Source organism: Narcine bancroftii, chromosome 3, assembly GCF_036971445.1.
Source record: "Narcine bancroftii isolate sNarBan1 chromosome 3, sNarBan1.hap1, whole genome shotgun sequence".
Lineage (NCBI taxonomy): Eukaryota > Metazoa > Chordata > Chondrichthyes > Torpediniformes > Narcinidae > Narcine > Narcine bancroftii.
The window spans coordinates 30,339,693-30,365,683 of NC_091471.1; the positions used below are offsets into that span (position 1 = coordinate 30,339,693).

General features: G+C 38.3%; 1 protein-coding gene across 1 annotated transcript in view; it reads left to right on the forward strand.

Moving 5' to 3' along the window:
• Positions 1-25,991, forward strand: part of uvssa (UV-stimulated scaffold protein A) — an 86,474-nt gene that overhangs the window by 35,690 nt on the left and 24,793 nt on the right. The window contains exons 6-9 of the mRNA XM_069923053.1: positions 696-805; positions 1,683-1,811; positions 10,811-10,922; positions 19,627-19,786. Coding sequence (XP_069779154.1) covers positions 696-805; positions 1,683-1,811; positions 10,811-10,922; positions 19,627-19,786 — 511 coding nt within the window. The remainder of the gene's footprint in view (positions 1-695; positions 806-1,682; positions 1,812-10,810; positions 10,923-19,626; positions 19,787-25,991) is intronic.

Consider the following 25,991-nt stretch of genomic DNA (forward strand, 5'->3'; position numbering starts at 1 on the left):
ATCAGATTTAAATAGATTTTTACTTAATTCTCCCTGAATTTTTTTTATTTTTAATTATTTTCGCTAGATTATCTGATTTTTGATGTCTTAATTAAGAGCTGAAAGATGCACTAAGTACTAGCTTTTGTAAATCAGCATTCAAAGTAAATTTGCTTGGGTGTCAGGATTAGATCTTGCAGATGAATTTTAACTCCGAACTGTATTCTTCCTGGCTCTTGGGTCAAATTGGCAGAGGTGCAAGGTGGTGAAAGGCAAATGGAGAAAGGATGCCAAAATATCTATAAATACAGAGACTGGTGAGCAGTTGGAACATTTGAGACAAAAATACACTTGGCTCTAGAAATAAACTGATGGCTGTGTGGAAATTACATTATTCTCCAGGTCAAGGTGGAAAAAAATCTGGTTTCTTTCCACATTCTGAAGAAGTGCAACTTGGACAGTTATATTGTACATTCGGGGCTTGTTGTGTTAGTGGTTGTTTAGGATTGAGGGAGGGGCAAGAACTTTATTGGATTTGGGTAGAATGAGTGTTTATGGTCAGCATGGAGATGATGGGCCGAAAGACCTGTGTAACTCTAAATTATTTGTCCGCTGATATTTTATGTTTCAAATGTTTTAGTTATGTTGTCAACTGCACAATGAAGTTTAATTTGAAAATAAATTATACCCATTTGGAATATTTTGCCTGTTTGAAGATTTAAAGATCAAAGAAGATGAAGACAATAGCGCTGTAATTAACAATATAAAGGACTTCCAAAGATTGATCAATAATAAATATCTTCCGACTGTACAGTATTGGATTCAGGTATGAATAATCTATCTTGTGTCATTCCGATGAGGTTATTATTTTTGTGCAAAGAAGCCACTAAGTTGTCATAATCTACATAATAGGTTTCGGGACTTGTGTTCCAGCCACCAAGATAAAATTTACAAATTGCATACAGTAAAACTTCAGATATCAGGCACCTATCGAGATTGGCAGATGCTGGAAAAGTGTATTTTCCGGTTGTTTATGACGTACTCTTAATGCGTCCTGCATTAAGAATAAACAGTTTAAAAGACAAAAATACTATTCTGTACTGACACTGAACAAACTTCACTTGCGTAAATATATAAACCTTAAAACGTTTTACTTTATTTTCAGTCATATTCTTTGAAAACATTTAACTGTCGCTGCATCTGCCGCCAAAAAGACAAACAATAACATTATGGATAATTAATCCCCCTTCCCCAAGTTTACAGATAATGCATCTGACCAGGGTAATTCTTACTAAGTACGGATAAGGAGACACTTTAAGAGAGTCACCCCAATGGCTTGCGGCATCAACCAGCTCTTCATACTGGGAGACATCACTGCCATTTCTCATAACCGTATTCAAACAGCTCCTAAGTACAAAGCACAACCTGAGTAGGAAACCTGAGCACTTGGTGGAAGCCCACACTGACACAGAGAGAATGTACTTACAGCACCGGATTTGAATAGCTATACTAATCATTGCAGCCTAAAGTTCAGATTAGGTTAGCTGTGGGCAGATCAAGTTTTCTCTTGTATCCATACCCATGTGAAGAATGCAAAAGGCAAGATGTTGAATTGATGGGTGTTGGTTTTCAATGTTTTCATTTTACTGCAGTTTTCTCTAAAACGGTCACTGAAATGAGCTTGCTTTGGAATTTTGTTGCAGACATTCACTAAAGCTGGTATTAGTGATGCCCGATTAAGACGTGCCATTGACTTAAAAAGAGCAATGGATGGAGCACTGAAAAAGCATGATGAGATGAACATTAGTTACACCAAAAGACTCCGAAAAGTGGTGAGTATTCCAGAGATTTTAACCCTTTAGACTCTGTGTCCCAATTTTCAGGGATTATCAACAAGCGCATATACTCCGTATCCTGGTTTTCCAGCACTGGTTTTATCATCAACCTCCAGCTGGTTTGTACTGTAGTTTACCTATATTATGAAAGGTTAAAAATAGCTGGGGTCCAAAAGATCATATCATTTATTCTTTCTATTTGCATGGGAAAGCAACATTGCTGCTTTGAAAATGTTCAGTAAACTACAGCCATACTGTCTGTAAAAACCATTATGCACCATATATTCAAGTTTCAAAGTTATGTTCAGACTGAAGTTCACCCTGAAAGAAAGTTAGAATATTCTTTGTCTATTTATTCTTGCTAATAAGGAAATTTATTGGTTGTCCTTTATATTTCTGAAAAGTAACTGAATGATTTGTTTGGTTACTCCCATGTACATGGCAATTAGAAATGTATGTTGACTACACTTGGAAGGAGCTGTTTTATAGCACCTCAGTTGTGTCCACTCTCACATTCTAAGTATTCAAGACTCATTCCTAAAACTACTTCAACAGAAAAAAATTAGGCTGGTTATCCCACTGTGGTGTGTTACTGGAATCTCAAATGAACGATTAAATTGAAGCCCATCTGCACTCATAGGTGAAAGTAAATGATTCAGTGGCAACACTTGAAGAACAATTGAGTTGATAAAATCCTAGTAATCTGTACAATATCATTATTGATCATTATCCATTACTTTTTGTGGGAACTTGCATTCCTATTTATTTATTTATTTTTGTTGAAGCGATAATATCCAGTGATACCCTGTTGAATCAAATATGTTTTGACATATCGCAAGGTCCAGGAAGATGCAAGTTTGGTTTTCGTATTTAGAATCATACAGCCATTTAACATTTCAAGTTGATACTAGCTCTCTAAGCAATCTAGCTAGTTCCATTCTCCCATGATTTCTTTTCATCCCTGCTATTCCTTTTAAGTATTGAACTAGTTCTCTATTGGAAGCCATGATTAAACTTGCCTGATAACCAGTACATCTCACTTCATAAACTCAAAGTACTAGAAGTGCTCAAAGTTCAAGCAACCTCTGTGGGCAGTGAAACATTTCAAGACTTTTTTTTCCAAGGAAAAAAAACTAGAAAACTGCTTGTTTATGTTGTCAGAGTGGAGGTTTAGAAACAGAGGGAATGTCTATGACTAGAAGCCAACCAAAGTTATTAACGGAACAGTATTCTCTCCCAGGGACTGCAACTTTTGCCGGTGGAAGATGAGATTCTGGTCCTTGAATTTGTGGTGGATGCCATTGGGGGTCATGAAGGTAGTGGTCAGAGTGGAAGCTGGATCACAATTAAAGTGATAAACATCTGTATGCACAGGATCATCCTTACCAAGTGAACGGAGGGATTCTGTAAAACATTGCCCAATCTGGATTTGGTTTCTGCAGTGTAGAGGTGTCCACATTGTGAGCATGGAATGCAGTGCTCTTTTGGAATTATATTGAAGCTGAATTCAGTATTCTTATAGCGGCCCGCTACCCGGGAGGCGACCCAATACACAAAATCCCGGACGAACACGGCGATCTCACAAAGCCCATGCGGGCTAAAGGCCTTTCTTCCCAGCTGACAGCCCGCATGGCGGGAAACAGCAGACATTGCAGTAACGCTGACAGCATGCTGGTGACATCACTTCCGCTGACAATGGTGGGAAAACTGGGCTCAGTGGCGGGAAACTGGGCCTATATAAGCAAGGACAGGGAGAGCAATAAAAACAGTCTTGACTGCAGTTACATCAAGTGTGTGTCATTCTTCCTCTCTCTGCTGTAGCGCCTGCTACACTCTCTTGTTTTCTAAAAGTTTGCCATAACGTCCTTGGTTTTGTATTTTGCATCATTAATTTGGAAGCATCAGTTTCTGTACATTTTTATAAAAACTGCCTTCTAGGCCTTTGGCATTAAATTTAATCTCCCACATGTCCACCCTTTTCACCAGCCTGCATGTTCATCAGAAATGTGTCATTATCCTTGTTGTTCAATACACCACCAGCTAATATAATCAGCAAGATGGGAGGTGGTTTCTTTAATGCTGTGTTGGTATTGATTGTGGAAGAACCTCCCTGTCTGAAACCTATTCGGAAATCGCATCACCTGTCAATCAAGGTTAGACTCTGGCTGCCCATTAGTGTAAACCTTTCCATTGGCTCATATAAATGATTCAGGGTCATAATTGGGTCAGATGCCAGTTCAGAACAGTATAAACATCAATGCGTGCCACATTTTTCTCTCTCTCTCTCTCTTGGTCCAAGTCCCAGGCATTGCTTCATGCCAGGTCACTACTGTGGACATCATTGCAGGAGTCACAGATTAGGTGTGCACCTCACTTACTTGAGCTGTAGTACTGTGATCGATCAGTGCTCACAGAGAGTCACACCCCACTGAAACTGAAAATATGCAGGGATTGAGCACAATACATTATAATTAGTTTAAAACGCAGTATTCCATTTCTAAGAAAGTTTAAATTGAATGCATACCATCTTAAATCCAGCAATGGGCAGGTTTTAAACATCCAAAGGCAATTTCTCCATGATCTCTTAGCTGGTAATTTTTCAACAATAACAAATTTTTTTAATGATAAAGTCAAGAGAAATGCTACTTCAATAAAAATGTTGAAATCACAGCTTTGGGTATTTAATAAAGAACCATATTTGCTTTCCCTGATGAGCTCTATTTGTAAGGTGTTGTTCATAATGGGAATGAATACCTGAGAATGCTTCAGGTTTTTCAACTTGGACTACTCCCATACAGCCCAGCAGAGGGAGGTTGTGCTCTGTGTTGGTTCACTGAAGAGAAACCATTTAAGCATCATTTGCTAGAAAAAACACGACAGAACAGATGATGCCAATACTTCATTGGTGATTTAGCATCAAGTTTTTATTGGTATTTTGATTATTTTCTGCTGGACAGTTTTCCTTTCCTCAGAATAAGATATGGCAATAGTTACTGGCCATCTTCATCAAAATAGAATTATTTTAAACTCATTTAAAGTGCTACTCTTACTTAAAACAAAGCTATGCTGAATTACTATTCATCGAAAAGAACAATTCTTCAGAATATAAATTTGAGTCGTCTAAAAATACAGGAAAATTTGTAATGCAATCTTCAATACATGGTCTATTTTATTGAAATTATGTATGTTTCTGTAGCTATGCTGGAAAAATAATGCAGTCTCTTATCTAACAAACTGGTGAAATTCTTGATTGTGGGTGATGTTGCTAACATCCTGATCACCATGTTGCTGGAAGTCATGAAAATAGGCTGTTCCCAACCATCTTTGATGCATTAGCCTGGTTGTGAGAGAAAGCTGCTCTATTTACTCGGAAAAAAATGTCTGGAAACCTTGACTGAAGAGGAAGGAATTTAATTTTCAGTGGTGCTTTGTTGTCCATATGAATGTGGCTATCCATTTTCATTGGGAGTGACCATCTTAACGTTTCAAGAACCTTTTGGAAATTACATTATGCATCAGTCATCGTTGTAACTTAGAACTTATTAAAATAGATTTCTCACTGAATTGCACAATCTTGCATCTTTCCAATATATTATATCATTGGTTGAGGTTTCTATGCAAGGCTTGAAAACTTGCACTGAAATTTAAAATGAGTAATCAAGCTTGATTTTTTTCCATAACCGAGTGCTGAATATAGTCAATGTGTTAGTTCAGGTCAAGGAAAAGTTTATTTGTCAGCAAGTTCAGTGAAAAGAGGTCTTCAGTGAACAATCTAACAGATCATCTCTAACATTCATACAGCCATGTAAAGAGCGCTGTTTGCAGAATATGGGATCACAATGAAAAGGAAGATTAATTAGCGCCGCACAAGGTCAGCATGAGAGCCCTGTTGTGGGATTCATCAAGGATCCTGATGGCTGCAGGGAAGAAATCTTTCACACTCTTAAGCCTTCTCCCTGATGGAAAGAGGGAAAAGAGAGTGTGTCTGGGGTGTGATAGATTTTTTAGTATGTTGTCTCCCTTTTCTAGGCAAGGGAAGATGTAGATGGAGGCGAGGAGAGTTTACTTGGTTCTGAGTTGCATTCACTACCTTCCAATCTTGAGCAAAGCAGCTCCTTGTGATGTACCCAACAAGTATGCTTTTGATGCTGTAGAAGTTATTGAGGGAGAAGGAATGAAAGTAGGGGACAAAAAGGAAGTTAAGTGTTGGAGTGAAGGATAGGAGAAATTGGAAGAAAATAGGGATGATGGAGCTGCATAAAAGTTGGGAACAATGCTTCATGAATAAGAGACAAGTCTGAAGAGAAGATGAAAGAAGATGCAGGAGAAGGGAAGAAAAGAACATGAATACAGTCACTTTCAGATGCCAGAATTGGGATTTTATCTTAATAAAGTGGTCACTCTTTGTTTCTTCTAATTCTTTAATTTCTTAGCATTGGCCATGTTGGGAAGCTTGTAGATTTCATTGTTTTGACCTTTTGGAAATTACATTATCCATCAGTCATCGTTGTAACTCAATCTCTGAATGTTTGCAAATATTACCTGAATTTGAGATATTTCTTGAGAGAGCATCTTACCATCCCTTGCATATGTGATCTATCCCAGAGACAATTCTTCCTACTGCTCTGAAGATCAGCATATGGATGTTTAGTCAACAAAAGAGGCCATTTGGCCCATCAAGCCTATGTTGGCTGCCGGTAGTGTCAACCCGTCAACAACTTCCCCCTCAAGTTTTTTTTTCTCTCTCTTTGTTCCAATTTGTACCTTTGTTCAAGAAGGGAAATGGAGATAATCTACAAAACAAGAGGCTGGTGAGTAGTAGGGGATCTATTAAAATTGATCTATGTGCATTTGAAAAAGCAGCCAGGTTGGGGACAGAAAGCATGGCTTTGTGTAGAGCAGGTCATGCCTTGCCAATTTGACTTTTTTGATGAGATGACAAAGGTGGTTGATGAGTGCAGGGCAGTAGATGTTGTTCACATGGATTTCAGTAAAGTGTTTGAGAGTCTCATGGATAGCTGATTGTGAAGGTAGATGTATTTGATCCACGGTGAATTGATAATTTAGATTTGTAATTGAAGAGGTTTGGTAGTAGTGGAACAGTTTTTCTAGCCGAGACCCATGGCCAGAGGTGTTCTGAAGGGATCAGTGTAACCCCTGTTGTGATGTTCATAAAAATGACTTGACCTGCTTCTTTTGCCTTCACAAATGCTATTATATACCTATTCAGTTCATCCATTGTTCTGTTTATAACTTGAGATCTAGCATCTACAATCTCTTTTTGCTTTTGTGATGTTTATATGATTTCTTTTAGGCTTTGTTAGAAAGTGATTTAAAAACACTGTTTCAGACAATTTCCTACTTTTTTCAAAAAAATGAAAGTACAAGAGTTTATAAGGCAGAAAATTTCCCAAAAATCTATTTAAAAATTGTAAAATTTTTCTGAGTGAGGTGATTTGCTTCATCCACTGTGGGCTTTATCGGTGGTTCAAAATTAATGCTTTTTCACTTCTGAAAAATGGTTCCATTATTGTTACAAAATACTACATTTAGAATGTATCACACATGAAATTCTTTAACTTTTGTCTACATAAGGCAGACAAAGAGTCACCACTTTGTCCAACGCCACTCACAGAAACTTACAGCACCTGGTGTTGCTAGGCAATCTTCTTCCCTGGTCAGTACATGGAGGGGAGACCGCCCAGGAACACCAGGTGCTGTAGGAAATGCTCAATGCAGCATCCAACCTCTTCTTCTTAATCCCCCTTCCTAGCCCAAGATTTGCATCTTCTGTAAAGCTAATCTCGTTCATAAAATACATCTGCTGCAGTTTAAGTTCACTTGCCCTGACCCTGCCACCATCAAACCAAGCTCTTTCCCTGTTAATCCAGTTTGAGATGATGCCGTCAGTGACTGTTTATTTCTCCTTATCCTGTTTGCTTTAAACCCCCTCTCAAAAATGTCAGCCATCAATCCAATTACTGTTATTTTCCTTAAGCTTCATAACTGTGTACTTGTCACCTAAGTCTGCCCATTGTCGCTGAAAGTCAGAATCCCATTTCGTCAATTTCTTTCCTTTGAATACCAGCAAAATGTCCTCAACTGAAGTTGCAGATGACCTACTCTTGAAACTGAAAATGGTAACGTTCTGTTGTAATTTATCCATCTTATCAATGATATTTCCAGGGTTGACTACTTCATTTGCCAGTACTGCTCAACTGTATAAATCTCTGAAACTGACCTCACGTGTTTCTTTCCAATGTACCTGATGCTTCAGCAGAAAGTGATATTCTTCAGCATGTTTTCGTTTATCTACTTTGCAACCAATTTCACGTTTTTATTAATCCCTTAATGGTGTAAAGCAACCACGTCTCTTGGGGAAAAAGTTGCAAATGTTAGAAATTGTCAGCAAATTATGCATCTTTTGTGGAGAGAGGAACCAAGCTTGTCTCCTGGGGAAATTGTGTGTGTATCCAATTTTCACCTGAGAAAACCAAATTTGATGTGTGTGGTCTTTAACATAATCGTAAACTTCATTATTTCATAAATTTATTGCTTCTAATATTTTTCAAAATTATAGGGACAGAAAGTGATCTTTCATAGCAAGTAAAGATTGAAAGCTGAAGGGAGCAAAGACCAGAGGTGAAATCAATGATCATGTTAGAAATTAAAAGAAAAGTGAGCTTTCTTCATACTTCTATAAATGACATCACTCTTCTGATATTGGCGCTCGAAATCACTACGGACCATGAACTGATTAGTTTGACCAGCCGTTCCAGACATCAGTTGTAGATCATCAACATTGCTGTGGAACTGGAGTCAGGAAAGGCAAGCACTAAAGGCCTGTAATGAACCAGATAGCCTTGACAACAGTCTGGTAGATCAGTTTGAGATTTATTTAATCAATTAGCAGGCTTTAAATTTCCTAGATATCATGGGAAAACTTGAACTCTTGTCTCTCCCGATCATTCGACCAGTTATCATCCTGACCAGTTATGTTTATTAATCCAGCAATGTAATCGGTTTTCTATCATACCACATTGGGGAATTAAGTTTTAAAGTACAGGAAGAGAAACTTGAAATATGTTTCCAAGGAGATCAGAATGCTTTCTCTGAAAAATTGCAATGATTGTGTGGGTTGGTTTGGATGCATTTTAGGGTTGCAGGTTTAAAAACTGAATTAAAACGAGTTCTCCATCCATCCATCAGAAAAGCCTTGATGCTGGCCCACTTTGGTTAGTTATTAAAGCTTTCATTGCTCTCTGGTAAAACGGCTGTAAATTTCAAGCTAATCTCTGAACTTGCATTCTAGAGCAATTATTCCTAAAAAAGGGATGACTATTGCCTGAAACTTGAAAATAGCTTAAAATATTTTGAGTTTTTCTATTAAATAAATACCTTAACACCTCAGAGGTATGCGTGTATCTTGATGTCAGCATTCTTTCCAGCTCTTGGCTTTGCCTGGCTGTCAAAACATTCCCTTGTGTACTCTGATTGTACACTCTTTCTCATTTGTTATTGGCTAATTATTTGTCAGTCACCAGCATCTCTATCAACCTCAGACACAAGTTGAAAGCATAGGTGAGCAACAATCAAAGTTGATTGTTGTTTTAAGTCTTTGCCACAGTCTTTCAAAATATTGTGCAATTTTTTTATTGCATGGTTGGAGCCTAAGGCTAGATGCACCTGACTTATTGGAGTGCTATAATTTGCAGGACCTTCCAGAAAAGATATTAGCATATAAATAGCAGATGCAATGACGACTATCACAGCTGAGTACATTTAATTTTTAGTTTATAAGATAGAATGGGTTTTTAAATGCATAGCCATCAAGCTTACAGAATGACAAATGAAGTTTTGAGTTCACTTGTCTAAGGATGCCTTATAACATCATTTTTTTTAGAGTGTAACAGACACTTATTTAAGAAAAAATCTGATTTCCTGGGTGGGAAGTAATTGAGATTGCCTCCCAAATTAATTAGACCATGGAGAATTTATTTTATGATTCTATTAAGATTTTGCACAAAACAAAAAAAGAAAGCAAATTTGTTCAACCATTTGAATACTGAGAATGATCCCTTATTCTTGGATTATTAGACAAAATTTGGAAATGTTTATGTAGCAGTGATATGATGATCTTTTAAATTTAATTTGGATATTTTGGTTTATTCATCCCATCTTGAATACAACCTAGGTGGAAGATATTTTTGGTCAATGGAGTATTAATGCATTCAGAGTTGGCATTAAAGAATTCTTGCTTTCTACTTTAATTAATATGTGATCCACTGATCTGGTGTTTGTATATAATTACATTTACTAAAGCCACATAAGAAATATTACTTTCAAACATTGTTTGAGTTGTTTGGAGGTGACCGTGCACAATGGGGGATACAAATTTAGCTTCGGAGCAGCACAAAATCAGCAATTGGAAATTGACATCCCATTTTATAAAAAAAATTGGTACAGAAAATGGGTGGAGTATGAAATGGTGGCAAGGTTCACTCTCGCCCCAATTTAACTGTAAAATATTTTTTCTGACAGATTCCTATTTATTTTTTAAATATTAAATACATAATTATTTGGAAAGAGGATTGCAATTTTCTGAAGATTACTTTTGAGGCACTTGATTATGGTCAAATTTTGTGTGACTAATAGAGAAGCTCTATATGTTATGCATTATAGCACACAATCCCCTCCTACTTTACCTTTCAGAAAATTAAAACACATCAATTCTGTTTAGTGTTTGATGTGCAGTGTGCAAGTTGAAAGCCATAACACCCTAAACCTTGGGTTGTGTTTCACCTTTCATAAATTCCTGGGTAGATTCTATCCAAAAATAATTTTCAGGTCCGCAGCTCATTGTTATTCAGACTTGATTGATTGCTGTCATTTATTCACTGAGAAAGTTAAGTGCTCCTGTCATTTCCAAAGAGTATAATTAGGATGTTTCACAGGTCAGCGATAGTGACAGGTTTTCTTTTGATTTGCTTCGACAGATGAAAGCAACCGATGAGGAGGAGGATGGCGACGACGATGATGATTTTGTTGAAGTTCCTGAGAAGGAAGGTTATGAGCCACACATTCAGGAGGACCTTCGGGAGGAGTATGGTGAGTTTATGCAGCTGCTAGCTGCCAGTCCTCTGCAATCTCTCCCACAGCTAAGTAAACAAACCCTGTTATTAAACAATAAGGTGATCAGCTGTGTGATTAATCTGTCCACTGATGACTGAGAAAGCTGTCATTGAGTTATTTGCACACTTATTTGTGAATGGACCAAAACCTTTCCTGATACTTTCCCCAGTAAGGATTTCGTAACTTTCTACCTCCTGAATGTTAAATTTCCTCCTGTCCCAGGTTCACATCCCCTCAAAGCTCATCATACTTTGTACATTATATCCCAACTCCAGTGTTTCCAGGTCTTTCCTCCCAATTCTTTTTAAAAAAAACCTCACGATGCAAGCACGCTTTATAGAGTGGAGATATGCAAATTTCAAAACTTGTGCAATTAATGGTTTGGGAACTATCAGTTGATGTATTTATGATATAAATTTATATTGGCTTTGTCAACCTATTCTGGAGCATTTTCTTTAAATAATAGCATAATTTAGGAGTATACTTCAAAGGTTCCTTATATTTTCACATAAAAAATTTTAATTAAAAAAAAAAAATTTAAACCTACAGCACGGTAACAGGCCATTTCGGCCCACAAGTCCATGCCGCCCAATTAACCTACGTTTTGAATGGTGGGAGGCAACTGGAGCGCCCAGGGGAAACCCACGCAGGTATGGGGAGAACTTACAAACTCCTTACAGACACCGCGGGATTCAAACCCCATTCCCGATTGGCTGCCACTGTAAAGGCTTTGCGTTAATTGCTATGCCAATCGTCCCACCCAATAATACATAAAAATGTAATATACATGATGTACTTCAACTATTGTCTGCGGTAAGGCAAAGTGAGGATTGCCCAGTGCCCCAAACAATGAGAAAAAGAGAAACAAAAGAGCGTCCCTTCAGAGACACTGAGTCTCCTGTGGATTCTCCTCCAATGCACCCGCAGCCTCTCCAGGCCGGCAGAATTCAAATCATCGGCAACCTGAACTCCAGATCTAAACCTCTGATATGATCAGGATCTCTTCAGTGCCAGAGCCCCATTAAGAGTTCTTCTTGCTTTCAAGACCCTTGCTAATCTTGGTTCTGATACCTGGTTCCTATGAGACAGTCGCTTGCAGCCTGCATGGGTCCTTCAGCCGGTGAGCCCCTTGCTAGTCTATAGGTGTGGTCACTGTCCTGTAGGGTTGTCCCCTTTGTTTCTTCTTCTCAACCGTGGATACTCTCTTCGTTTCTGGTGCCCTGCGCTAGTCTGCAACCCCTCATGGTACGCTGCCCAGCACAGGCGCAGCCATCTTGGGCACAGACCTCCATGGTTGCGGAATTAACAAAAAACACCATCAGCTCCTTTAACGGGCTGTTTACTGCCTGTATGGTGCCATCATCATTATGACCAGGCGGTATGACCCTGCGGAGCAGTGCTGTGTCTCTTGGGGCCACATCAGAAGCAGCACTGCCGTTATAGCAATGCCACCATTTTTTTTAACTGGGTATACTCCTTAAAATTCATGCCAGTTGTATATTTAGAATGGATCAAAATATATGTGACAGTTCGACCAAGATTCTATGGAACTAAAACCTTAACTGGACTGATCAGTCCATCCTCTCAGTCTTGACATTAAATCCATTTCTGGCAGCTTTCACAATGACTGGGAATAAGGAAAATATAACTAGTTTGTTTGAAATAGAAGGAAATAAAAGGCTGAAGCATCTCTGTGGTTTACCCCTGGGTGCTAAATTTAATTGGAATTGTCTATATAATTTTAAACAATTGGACACTAAAGTGACAAGATGCTAAAATAATTTACAAAATTTACCTTTGTAATTTTATTCTACCAAAAGTTTTTTTTAAAAACTTGCATATTCATGTGGAATTAACATCTGGTTTTCTGTCTTTTTACTAAAATGGTGATTAATAAGCTTTTTTTTGTCTAAAATTTTGCAACTTTTTAAACCAGAATGATTTTTGGATAAATTTTCAATTAACATCATGAATGAGGGCCAGTTTCTCAGCCTAATCTTGCTACTGCTGAAGTACGGAATCAAAAAGACCACAGCCAGCTCCCCACCATGACTACCAGCCCCCCCACATCTCCATCGGGCACACAAAACTCAAAACGGTCAACCAGTTTACCTATCTCGGCTGCACCATTTCATCAGATGCAAGGATCGACAATGAGATAGACAACAGACTCGCCAAGGCAAATAGCGCCTTTGGAAGACTACACAAAAGAGTCTGGAAAAACAACCAACTGAAAAACCTCACAAAGATAAGCGTATACAGAGCCGTTGTCATACCCACACTCCTGTTCGGCTCCGAATCATGGGTCCTCTACCGGCACCACCTACGGCTCCTAGAACGCTTCCACCAGCGTTGTCTCCGCTCCATCCTCAACATCCATTGGAGCGCTTACACCCCTAACGTCAAAGTACTCGAGATGGCAGAGGTCGACAGCATCGAGTCCACGCTTATGAAGATCCAGCTGCGCTGGATGGGTCACGTCTCCAGAATGGAGGACCATCGCCTTCCCAAGATCGTATTATATGGCGAGCTCTCCACTGGCCACCGTGACAGAGGTGCACCAAAGAAAAGGTACAAGGACTGCCTAAAGAAATCTCTTGGTGCCTGCCACATTGACCACCGCCAGTGGGCTGATAACGCCTCAAACCGTGCATCTTGGCGCCTCACAGTTCGGCGGGCAGCAACCTCCTTTGAAGAAGACCGCAGAGCCCACCTCACTGACAAAAGGCAAAGGAGGAAAAACCCAACACCCAACCCCAACCAACCAATTTTCCCTTGCAACCGCTGCAATCGTGTCTGCCTGTCCCGCATCGGACTTGTCAGCCACAAACGAGCCTGCAGCTGACGTGGACTTTTTACCCCCTCCATAAATCTTCGTCCGCGAAGCCAAGCCAAAGAAAGAAAGAAAGAAAAGAATTCCACTGAATATTTTCAAAGCCCAATCTACCTCGTGTTGCAAGTACAGCAACAATTTGCATGTGGCTTGTTTTCACAATAATCAGTTAATCTGCTTGTGATATGGATTGAAGGACATGTTGATAGAAAAGACTTTACTTCGAATGGAATCTTTCTTATTCCTTTCCGAACATTCTAAAAATGTTTACATTGTACAAGGTACTGTTGAAATTACTTTTGTAAAATAAAGAACAGTTGCTCATCTAAAGTAAGAAAAACGGCAGCCAAATTGCACATGATTTGCATACTACAGTATTGATAATGACCAGATGATAATAAAATAACAGTGAATGACATCCCCACTGTCTTGACAGATGTTTATCTCACCTCTCTATGAAAGCTCCAGTTGGTCCTGATTCCATGAGAATTTTCAGCTATCATGTAGCTGGCTGGTTTTGGCTCTGTCTGCCTTCAAGCATCTTGCCCTATTTTCTTTCGCATAAGTTTGATGGATAGGAAAGTTTGCCTATGATCAAAGTTTTCTGCAAAATAATCTGTTGAAAGTTACAATCAACTATAAACACAATTTTCACAGTATTAATAAAATGGAAGTATACATTACAATATATCTCTTATTTCAGGACACAATTTTCAAATTTAATATATCAAAGCAAAATTAATTTTTGTAGAATTTGTTGCTTAAAAGAATGTAGTCTCTTCAAACATGGGCATGTTCATAATTTATCTTTTTATTGCATCTATCAATATTCAGCATAATTTTAGAATTTCTGTATAAGAAAACTGGGTGATCATTCAGTAATAGCCCCATTGATATCCTTCACAGGAATGTTTTCTCATAAAAACATGTTCCTGGCATATTGGTCCTTTTTTATAAAAAAGAAAGGGGATATATTGATCTGTTGAAATACAGAATGAGAATGAAGAGAAAATAAGAGACTTTGTTGCTGAGGCAACACATCCTGCGAATTGATGTAGTTTAATTTTATTTTTCTTGTCAGTCTCCTCACCATAGTTATGAATTTTGTTGTGATATGTTTACCATTTACATGTCAGAAAACCAAATAGATTAACATTTTTAAATTAAAATGAATGAATCACTCCAGGTGCTGCAGAGTTCCAGTCTAAATCTATCCGAGGTTCATTCCCGAGTTTGGATGCGGCTTATGTGGAGTTTGCACGTTTTTCCTGAATCCATATAGACTTGTACTAGGTCCTACAGTTTCGTTCTCCATGCCTCAGACTTGGTAGGTCAGTTGGCTACTGTAGATTACTCCAAGCGTAGGTGGGTAGCAGAAAAATTGAGGAGTGGGTGGGCATGTGACAAATGATGGATTATAGTGAAATAACTGGGGAATATTATTAAATGAGATTAGTGCGAAAGCTGGCATTTATTCAGTGTACCAAATTGTTGCCTCTTGTATTGAAGAAATGAAGAAAACTATGAAATTGGATTAAGTGGGTAAAGCCGCATTCAAGGAAATATTGGTCTGTACACAGTTGTCCTTTAATGGGTGTCCAAAAAAATTTCAAGAATTGGAATAATTGCCTTTTAAACTTAACGAATGATGTTTTATTTTTCCCCTTCACCTCCAATATCATGTTTATTATCAAGTTTAAAATAGCTGCAAATAACTTGCGTTGTGCAGTTAAATGAAATCAGGGGCTAAAGAGTTAAAAGCCAGGAGCATTGGAGTTCATTGGAGCTTTCCATGATTCAACTTCTATCAGCAGTTTCTATTATCTGTCTCAACAATTTGCCAATTAAACTTCAGAACAGATCCAATGTTGTTAAAGTAAGGGTAAAGCCACACAGCTGAGGAAACCTTCCTTCTCTCTCTCTGCACCACTGAGGCGCTTTATCTTCCCCCTAATCCGAAGATTTCTGTCAGGACATAATCTCTTTCTCAAATTTACATTTTAATTACAAGTCCTGGTGAACTTGCTAAAATCAATAATGTTAGCTTCAGTGGCCTCGCTTTGAGCCACAGGCCCTGCCTTGCCATTTCCTGCTATTGATTTATCTTTTTAACTCTATCCATGTTATTGCTTCAGGCAAATAGGTGACACTGAGCAATTTAAAAAAAAGATTTTTAGCATTTTATAGTTTTGGAATAAGGTCACATTTATAACATTGACCCTGCATTTCAAAAATGAAAGGTTAAAGACAAATTAGAAACAAAATACATTCATCAAAGTCTCAGTATAGAGGCATAGAAAATGAACAGCACAGAAGAAGTCCTTTGGCTGATTAGGGTTGTCCTGGGGATGAAAGATCTACCTTGCCTAATTCCATCTTTTGAGAGCTCCACCATAGATCTGCAAGTCAAGGCTTTTCAAAAACATTTTCAAGTACTAGTCAAGGTTTTCTACCTCTGCCCATCTACGAGGCAGTGCGTTCCAGACTCCTGTCTCCTGTCAGGTCACAAATCTCTTCCACATTTCCTCTGTCATCAATCAACTAGTTTAAATCTGTGCTCCCAAGTTTTGCTCCCTCTGTTATAGAAATGGGTCTTCCTTTTGTTTTAATTCTTTGGGGGATCTGGGCTTTGCAGCAAGATCTGTCTTTATTGTCATGCCCCTAATCCCTTCAAGGTTGGCGGTGAGCTGTCATCTTGACCCACTGCACTCATTCTGGTGAAGAAACTTCCAGAGTACTGTTGAATAGAGAGTGTCAGGATTTGGATTCAATGACGATGATACCCTTCCAAATTGGAATGATGGAGAGGAACATGCAGGTTATAGTCCTCCATGTGCCTGCTCACTATCTACTTCATGATGGTAGAAGTTACAGTTTTGGGAGATCCTGTAGAAGTGACTGGCCAGTAACCACAATACATTTTATCGACGTAAAACACTGCCTTGATGGTTTGGGGGAATTAATATTTGAATTGGTGGAGCAGGTTGCTTTTCTCTGGCTAGGTGGAGTTTGTTGAAGCTATACTTTGTCAGGCAAGTGCAAGAAAAAGACACCAAGTCATTTCAAAAAGAGTTTGGAGTAGTGTATGCTCCTGTTTAGGGTGCAGTTTCATGCCACCAGAAAACCAACCTTTAATTTGATGTTCTTGCCATAAATTGAGCTTCTGCTCATAGATGACCCCCAAGATGTTGATAGTTGGGGCTCACAATTATGGTAATACCATTGAAAGTACAGTGCTTGTGTTCTCTTGTTGGAAATGGTCATTGTCTGTCACTTTGCTGGCACCAGTGTTACCAGCCACCTATCCTATTTACTCTCTCTGGCTACCTCGGTTTTACATGCCTCCATTAAGGATCCAGTCTTTTCTCATCAATACAGTTTTCCAGTCTTGGTAATCTGAAAAAGTATCCTCTGAACAATTTCCCATGCAATCACATTGTTCCTATGGCATTATGACCAGAATTAGCTGCAGTAATCATTACAAGTGTTGCGTGCAGTCCTAGCCTCATTTTCTCCCTTTTGTACTGCATCTCAGAACCACATTATTTATGCAATCTACTCTCATTGAAAGAGCACTGAGGTGTGTCTCGTTTTCTCCACATCTGCCATTTATTGCACCTTCTGTGATGTGAGGAACAAATTTGGCAGGTCCGAGTAGCAATGACTCTGAACACAAGGTGATTGTAACAAAGATCTTTATTTGCCTGCAAGGTAAAGTCACCGCAGGGAATCACAGACACAATCAGACAAGACACATGCAGCACACACTCGCATTGGATGCAACTAACTAACAACCAGTGTAATGGCTACACAGTGCAATCAAGAGAATAAAGCAAAAAGACAACAACAGTACCCGTCAACGATTGATTCGTACGTGGGCACCACAATAAGACTCCCAATCCCTTACTGGGATGCATCTTGTAATTGACTCTCCAGCGTCATCTGGCTTGTGACCTGGAGTGGAGCTTGAGTTTGTCCTCTGTGGGGAGGGAATGTGGAAAGAGACTCAGCTGCTCCTGTTGGGCTTTTTACCCCCAGCCAGCCATTGAGGGCTGGTTCAGGTATGGCCAAAATAGGGGAAGTGATTAAAGGAGCCAGTTGCTAGGTGTGTGCTCACTATGGGTGGTCTCGACCTTGATTGACAGATGTGGTGGTTTCTGATCAGGTTCCCTCTGGAGGGGGTGAATCACATGATCTCCAAGTACACTTTCTCAAATGTATTAATTTTTGGGATTGACTATAACATCTACATCCTCTTGTAATTTATGGCCTATTTCCTCCTCAAAAACCAATTTTGTATAATCTAAAATATCTTTATTATTACTTCTACATATGTTTAAATCAATAACGTCGAAAGGAAGAGGCTCGGTACTGAGCCTTGTGGAATCTCAATAGTAATGGCCATCTAGTCCAAGAAATACCAGTCAAGCACTGTCCTTCCTGCCAGTGAGCTAACTGGATCAGGTTTGCCACTCTCCTGTGTATTCCATGGGCTTTTATTTTTTTGATCAACCTGGCAAGTGGTGGCTTGTCAGAAGCCCCGTTTAAAATCTTTTTTGGCTACATTAAACCTTGCATGGCTCTTAAGGTCGTTTTTTTTTATTGGAATAGAAACATTTTATTAATTATTCTGTCTTGCAGTTAATTGATTTGAAATATTATTTGCCTCCAATATGCCTTCTTTCAGTGGGCAGTGATCTTTTGAAAAGGTCTAAAAAAAATCATAGTTTGTGCACTGATATAGTTTGCAACAGTTGGTTAGTTAATCTTGAAACCTTAATATTTGAATTGATAATTTATTTATTAATAATTGAAACAAACATCAAAGAAGGACACCACCCAGCACATGCTCTGTTCTCACTGCTGCCATCAGGAAAGAGGTATAGGTGCCACTTGACTTGCCCCATCCCATACAGGAACAGCTGCTACCCCGCTACCATCAGACTCCTCATTGACAAGCCAATCATCGACTCATTTAAGGACTCTTGTGCATTTTATTGATTTTTAAAAAAAATCTCTCTGTATTGCACAGTCAGTTTGTGTCCATTCGTTATCTGTTTATAATTCTTTATTTGTTTACTGTATATGCTGTGTTTTTTTTTGCACGATCTATTAGTGGTAATTCTCCTGCGCCCACAGGAAAAAGAATCTCAGGGTGGTATGTGATGTCATGTATGTACGTAAATCCAAAATGTGAAATCTTAACACCTGAGTGTTTTATGCACTTTTGTTTCCAGCCTAGTACTGATTAGGTACAAACCCTAGGTTTCTTCCAACCTCTTTCATGATTTTAGTGCAAGGCAAATGTCCCACTGGTTTAGATGAAGTGGTCTGGCTTGCTGTAGGTCCGGGAATTCTGACCAGTAGCTACTCGGTCTTTGAACTTTCCTGCCAGAGCATTTATTTATTTAATCAGGGATTTGAAGAAGGAATCGTTCAATGCTCCATTAAATGTTACTCAAGCAACTTTGGTATTTAAAATATTATCCTGTTTTACAATTTCTTTTTTGACCAATTTCTGCACATTTTCCATGTCACGGTAACTATCTAATTAAATATTTGTGGTTTTAATAAACTCCATTGGTATAACCACTTCATTGGCACTATATTTGAATCTTAATGTTCTGTATAAATATTGTTTATCTGCCTTTGTTTTATGCTGACAGAGTTCAGTCTTTAATAAATAGGCACTTCCTTGCTGATGAATCAGAATTTTCTCATATGTAGCAAATTAACTCGAAATAAAAGCATAATTTTTTGAAGACATTGGTGATTGTTATTTTCATTTTTTGATGTTATGAAATGCCCATGCACTATGAAGAATATTTACATTATCTGTAACTCCAGGATTGGAGCCACTAATACAAAAGACTAAGGAAGCAGTGAAAAAAGAAACACCATCTGCTGGACCCCCAACATCATGGAGAAATGATGAGGAACTTGATCCAACATGTGCTGCAGCAACATTAAAAATCTGGAAACAGCAGCTGTCCTCACAGATGTACAGGTAGATGTTTCTTTTTAATTATGTTTACGGTGCTAATTTTTTTCATGAGAATATGAATAAATCAAGAACAACATGCACTTGGGGATCAATACATTGGGACCACAAAGATTCTGCTTCCTGAACACTATTTTATGGATTTTGATCTGCTAATTATGAAAATCACGTGTAAATTTTCCAGTCATATACCAATTTTTTAAGGTACAGCCTATTTTTGTGATTTCTTGTCATTTTTTAAAGTCCACTTCAAGCCGACAAAACCACGAAGAGCAACTTGTCATCGAAAATTCATTTTCTGCATTCGCACATGGACGTCTTCTCTGCTGATCTTGGTGTAATCAGTGACAAACATGGTGTAAGGTTTCACCGGGATATTGCGACCATGGCAAATTGGTATCACAGCAACTGGAATCCATCAGTACTGGCCAACTATTGTTGGACACTTTCACAAGAGGCATCAGATGCTGAGTACAAACGAAAATTAGCGGAAAAATATCTTTGGATCAATTGAACAGACCCAATGTGTTAGCATCTTTATGAAATTAAACATGCTAAATTCAGGAAAAGTTAATTTCATGTTTCTCCAACTTGCTATGCAAATCTGAAATTACCTTTGTGTTCAGCTTAAATTTGTCGATCATAACCCCAATTTCGGTTTCAGGAAGCAAACCTTTTGAAAAAAATTGTTGTCCTGTGTTATTTATTTTAAAAAAGCTATTAACAGAAATAGAATAAGATAAAGCTCTTTGCTTTGCATTGTTTCAACAACAGAAAGCAACTTTATGCTGGTGTATTAAATAGAGGAAGCAGCGCACTGCAATGATGAGGTTCTGCTCTGTTGAAGCCACAGTATCGGTGTAAAGCTGCTTTTGTAATAGGCAAGTTCTTTTTTGTTTTTGCCTGCTATTCACAACCTTGATCTAGGGTGACCTTGCATCCTCCATTCTGCACAATGCACCATTAATCACTTATTAATAACGATTAGGCTATAGAAGACCAGAGTTTCTCACGTTACGCTGTTTGCTTCTGTGTCCCCAGCTGTACCTTTGCAGTTGTGTGTTTTATGTTGATCTATGAATTCACCTGGATAAACCAGACTAGAAATAATTATGCAGATAAATGAAGGGCGGTAAATTTTAAACAAGAATGAAGGAACATGAGAAAGACATGTTTATGCAGTATAGCATTTCACACCTCAAAACACTTCACATAAAAGGCTTTTCTTTGAAATTCATTGACCGTTATGAGGGCAAACTTAATAACCATTTTCCATTGAACACTATTCAATAAATACATTAGGCTGCAGAAAAACTTCATATTTGAGACTTTGTTTCCTTACAATTGCAGTTTGTTAACTGAGTGATTATTGTAGCTGGAGCTATGTTTTGTGTGTATCTGATGTGATTTATATAATATAAAAATTTCAAATGGACAGAATAATAAAGAAATCATAGGTGATTAACTTTATTGTAGCATTTCGGCAATGGAATCTTTTGACATATACCAAAAATAACTTGTATTCTCATTGTACTAGAAGATGTCCTCATTCCACTTTTCTCCAAAGCACCTTGATGGGATATGATGTGCCTGCCCTGATTGACTTGCAATGCATTTGTCAAATTATCATTATTTTCAGAAACTGTTCAATCAATGGGACTTGGAATGGGCTCAGTTACAAGTGTCACTCATTATCCTTGTAGTGTATTACAGTGCTTCATTTGAAACTGGAAATGAGAAAGGAACCTTCAAGTATATCACCAGATTATACCAGGGCACAAAGGGCAGTTATTATTTCCTGCATAGATTAGCAAACTCAGTACATCTGCGAATTGACTGGAATCTTCCTGCTTTGGAAATCCATTGGAGCTCGCAGAGCCACATTAAATTGTTAGTCATGGTGCAGCAGTAACCAAATGGTTCAGAACCCACATTTAAAAGCAAGGAATTGACTCTGTATATCTTTGTTATGCACTGTACCAATGCAGAGCATGTATCTGTAAATTTGGTCCAATTTCATGGGCTTTGTTCAAAGAGAGGCTTTCTTCCTTTGTCAGATGCAGGTTTGAGGTGGGCTGGTGGTGGAGAGAACTGTTAGGTTAGAGAGAGGATAGTTCTGGTTCATGGAGTATTCAGAACAGTCGTTAGTGGGGTTTGAAAGGGAGCATTGGCACGTGAAGTTGTCAGTAGCTGTCAAGCGATGCCATTGGCTGTCAAGCATGGCAGTGGTGGAGAGAGTAGATGCGATTGAGAATAAAATAGAGGTGATCGAAAGTTGCTTCAGTGATGGCTGGATGGGGTTACAAAGGGGGAGCTGGGTTGTTGATGAGAAGCATCAGTAATGATTTCATGGATCTAGTAGTAGTACTGATTCAGAGTTGAATGATTACCATTCCCAGTGTGAATGCTGTTTGTAAGTATTATTGCAGCAATTGCACTCTGCCCTTTATGTGCAATTTCAGCTCAGAAGGGCACATGTGTCTATGATTACAGGAGAAAGTGCTGGAAATACAGCAGATCAGTTTGGAAAGAAGAGTTAAAATTTTAGGTTGTGGATTCTTTGTCAGAACCTCTGTCCACAATTATTTTTTTTAAATAGGATTTTTCAAAGTTGATGGATTTACATTTGATTATTTATTTTTTGATAGGGTAAATATTCAAAGAAGTGAAAGTCTGTTGCTCACTGTCTGAAGGGTGGAGAGAGAAGGCCTCCCCACATCGAAAGATAAATAATTGGATGATCACCTGAACATCTATAATGGGTTTGAACTTTGTTCAAGTGGCATGGATTTAATGGAAAACCTGATAGCTAGGCAGGCCATAAACTTCAACATTCAATAAAACCAATTTTAATCTATTAATTTATTTGATCTTAAATATATCAATGTATTTTCAATGAATTATGTTCTTTTCTAAATTATTTTAAGGGCAACTGATTGCAATGGGGCAGGACAAATTGTAGATTTGGTGATGGATTAACTAATTCTAGTGGAAACTCTGAAGACAACCCTGTTATGTATATGTATATAAATAACTTGGATAAAAATGTAGATGTTCGGGTTAGTAAGCTTGCAGATGACACCAAAAGATTGGTTGAGTTTTGGACAGCGTAGAGGGCCATGAAATGATACACCAGGAAATAGATTAATTACAAACATAGATGGAAAAATAACAAATGGAGTTCAATCGTCGTAAGTGTGAAGTGTTGCACTTTGGGAAGTCAAATGTAAGGAGAATGTCTAGAATTAGTGGCAAGAGCCTAAGGAATATTAATGTACAAGGGTTCCTGGTCTATAACTTCCTGAAAGTGGCCATTCAAATTGTACAAGGTGGAAAAAGAGGTGTGAGTCATGCTTGCCTCCATTCTCAATCATTTTAATTGCCCCTTTGGGACTCTGCTTAAAGTTTATGTGCCCCCTTCCCTGTGAAGCAGTCTAGTTGGTTTCTTCCATAGTTTTCTCCCACCAACTACATAAAAACCATCAAAATTATTTTATGATTTCAGTCTGTGGTCCCCCAGGGAGGACTGTACAGCCCCCGCTGAGAATGGGCTGGATTAGGGCATTGAGTAACAAAGCTGCAGCTGGATAAAACCTTTGATAAACCACTTTGGAGTATTGTATACAATTCTGGTTACAGGAAAGTTGTGCAATGTGCAACTCTTGGATTTGCCAGGATGCCACCTGGATTAGAGGATATTAGCTTTAAGGAGAGACTGGACAAATGGGTTGTCTTTTCTGGAGTGAGGGAGATAAAAATTGAAAAATCTATGAAAGGGTCTAAACAGAATCCTTTTGCCAGGGTAAAATGTGCATAGATAGAATAAATGAAAAGAGGGGGAAAATTTAAAGGAAATTTAGAGTGCTTGGGACTGGCTGCCAGGGATTGTGGCAGAACCGGATATGATAGATAGAAATTCAGGAAATGGATCATGTGTAGAAATAGATTTAGTTTAATTTGGTATCATGTTTGGTGCGTATGTAATTTGATGAAGGACTGTTCCTGTGCTGTACTGTTATATGTCCTAAGAATAAGTTCCCCAATTTGGATACATTTTGTGCTCATTATTATTCCTCTGCTTTGGCTTCCTAGCTATCAGTATAAAACCACCGAATAGTAGCATCAATAGAGGGGTACTTTCTAAAATGAAAGGAAGAATGAATGAAGGGAAAACCCAGAAGAATTATTTTATTTACCACAAAATGACAATGACTACATCGTAAGCATTTTTCCGTTCATGGACTCCTTTAACACCTCCCACTGCCTAGGAAAGACATCTAACATACTGAAGGAACCATCACACCCTGAACACGCTCTCTTCTCCTTCCTTCGGGGAGAAGGCTTAAAAGTGTGAAATTGCGCACCCACAGGTTTTAAGACAGTTTCTTCCTCACAGCCATCAGGCTCCTGAATGAATTCATACCAGTACTCTAATCCTGCCGTTGCTTGGTGCTAGTTGATCTGTTATTTATTTCATTGTAATCCTATACTCTAAATCGTATTCTTTACAAAGCTGTATAAATCTTCGCGATTACCCATTTTTTCTGTTCTTTTGACTGTACTAGGTATTTTGTAACAAATAAATAAACTTTCAAATGGAATTCTGTGAAAAACAATAATTGAAAAGGATGCAATGGAAGCCGGCACTAGCTCATTCATCTAAATGTTAACTGTAGCATACCATGAAACTAGCAGCTAAACATAAATAATTCACACAAAGATCTCAACATAGATCCTGTGTCAGTATATATCTCTATTATTCTGATTTTTAACCTCTGCTTTTTGTTATTTGTTTAAAGCAATTGTATAATTTAAAATACTGCAACCAAGGCTGATAAAAGAACTGTATAAATTTCATACATTTGCACTGTGTTAGAATAACTATTAACCACCACTCTTTTTGGCAGAATAACTTGAGTAGTAGTGTATATCTAAGGAATTCTAGTTCCTTAAATTGATAAAATATGAATATGGGCTGCTTGCTGCCTCAACAAGATCTGGAATTAAGCAACTAATATTTTCCATTCATGAAGACCCCTATTTTTCAATAGCGAAGGACACTGATCACAGCAGAACACAGGAGCTACTTTCTGTTGGACAAGATAAAGACATTACAAATTGAATCTTTTGTTAATGAATCCAAGGAGCTTTTGAAAGTTGTGATATAGAAGAAAGCACTGGTAAAATAGATCTTGATCAAGTAATTGTAACGTAGTTTCAGTGTCTGAGTTCTTTGAATCGATCCAGTCAAAACAATTTGGCCTTTAGGAATTAGTTGAAGGGTTTCAGTTCACTTAGCAGAAATAGATGAAGGAAATGTACCTCAAACAGTTGAGCAATCTGGCTGGGGATGTCTGAAGCTGAACATTTATTATGGTCATGTCTGCAAGACTTGAGCTCCAACGAAATGAATGAATGAAAGACAACAATCAGCTATTTCAGAATTTTGCCATATTATTTGAAAAATCGAGGAGAAATTGTTGAAGCAAAGTTTGTGTCCTTTAGAGAACATAAAAAAACCATATAGCCTCATCATTATCCATAACACTGATGGCAGTAAAACACAAAAGTCTGTAGACTCTGTGGTTGAAGTAAAAGCACAGTGCTGGAGAAACTCATCAGGTCAAACAGTGTCCTGGCTCAAGTCTGAAACTTTGGTAATGTATTTTTGTATTTGCTATATGAAGGACACTGTTTGACCTGCTGAGTTTCTCCAGCATTGTTTAAATTTAAATTTACACTTTTAAAATTTAGACATAAAGCACAGTAACAGGCCAATTCAGCCCCACGAGTCTGTGCTGCCATTAACCTACACTCCAGTACGTTTTCAAAGGGTGTGAGGAAACCAGAGCCCCCGGAGTGTTTATAAATTTTCCACAACACTGATGGTGTATACAATATGATGATGGTTTATAATTTTTTTTAATAGGCCATTTAGGCCCACAAGTCAGTGCTGCCCCCTTAACCTACAACCCCCAATATGTTTTGAACAATGGGAGAAAGCCGAGAATCCAGAGGAAACCCACGCAGAAATGGGGAGAATGTACCAATTCCTTACAGTCAGTGTGAGATTCGAGCCTCAGTTCCGATTGCTGACGCTGTAACAGTGTTGTGCTAACAACTACATTATCCGTGCCACTTTGTGAGATGTTATAAGATGTTATAGTGATGCAGAACATCACAGACCCTGCTGGTCAGAAGATAATGGCTT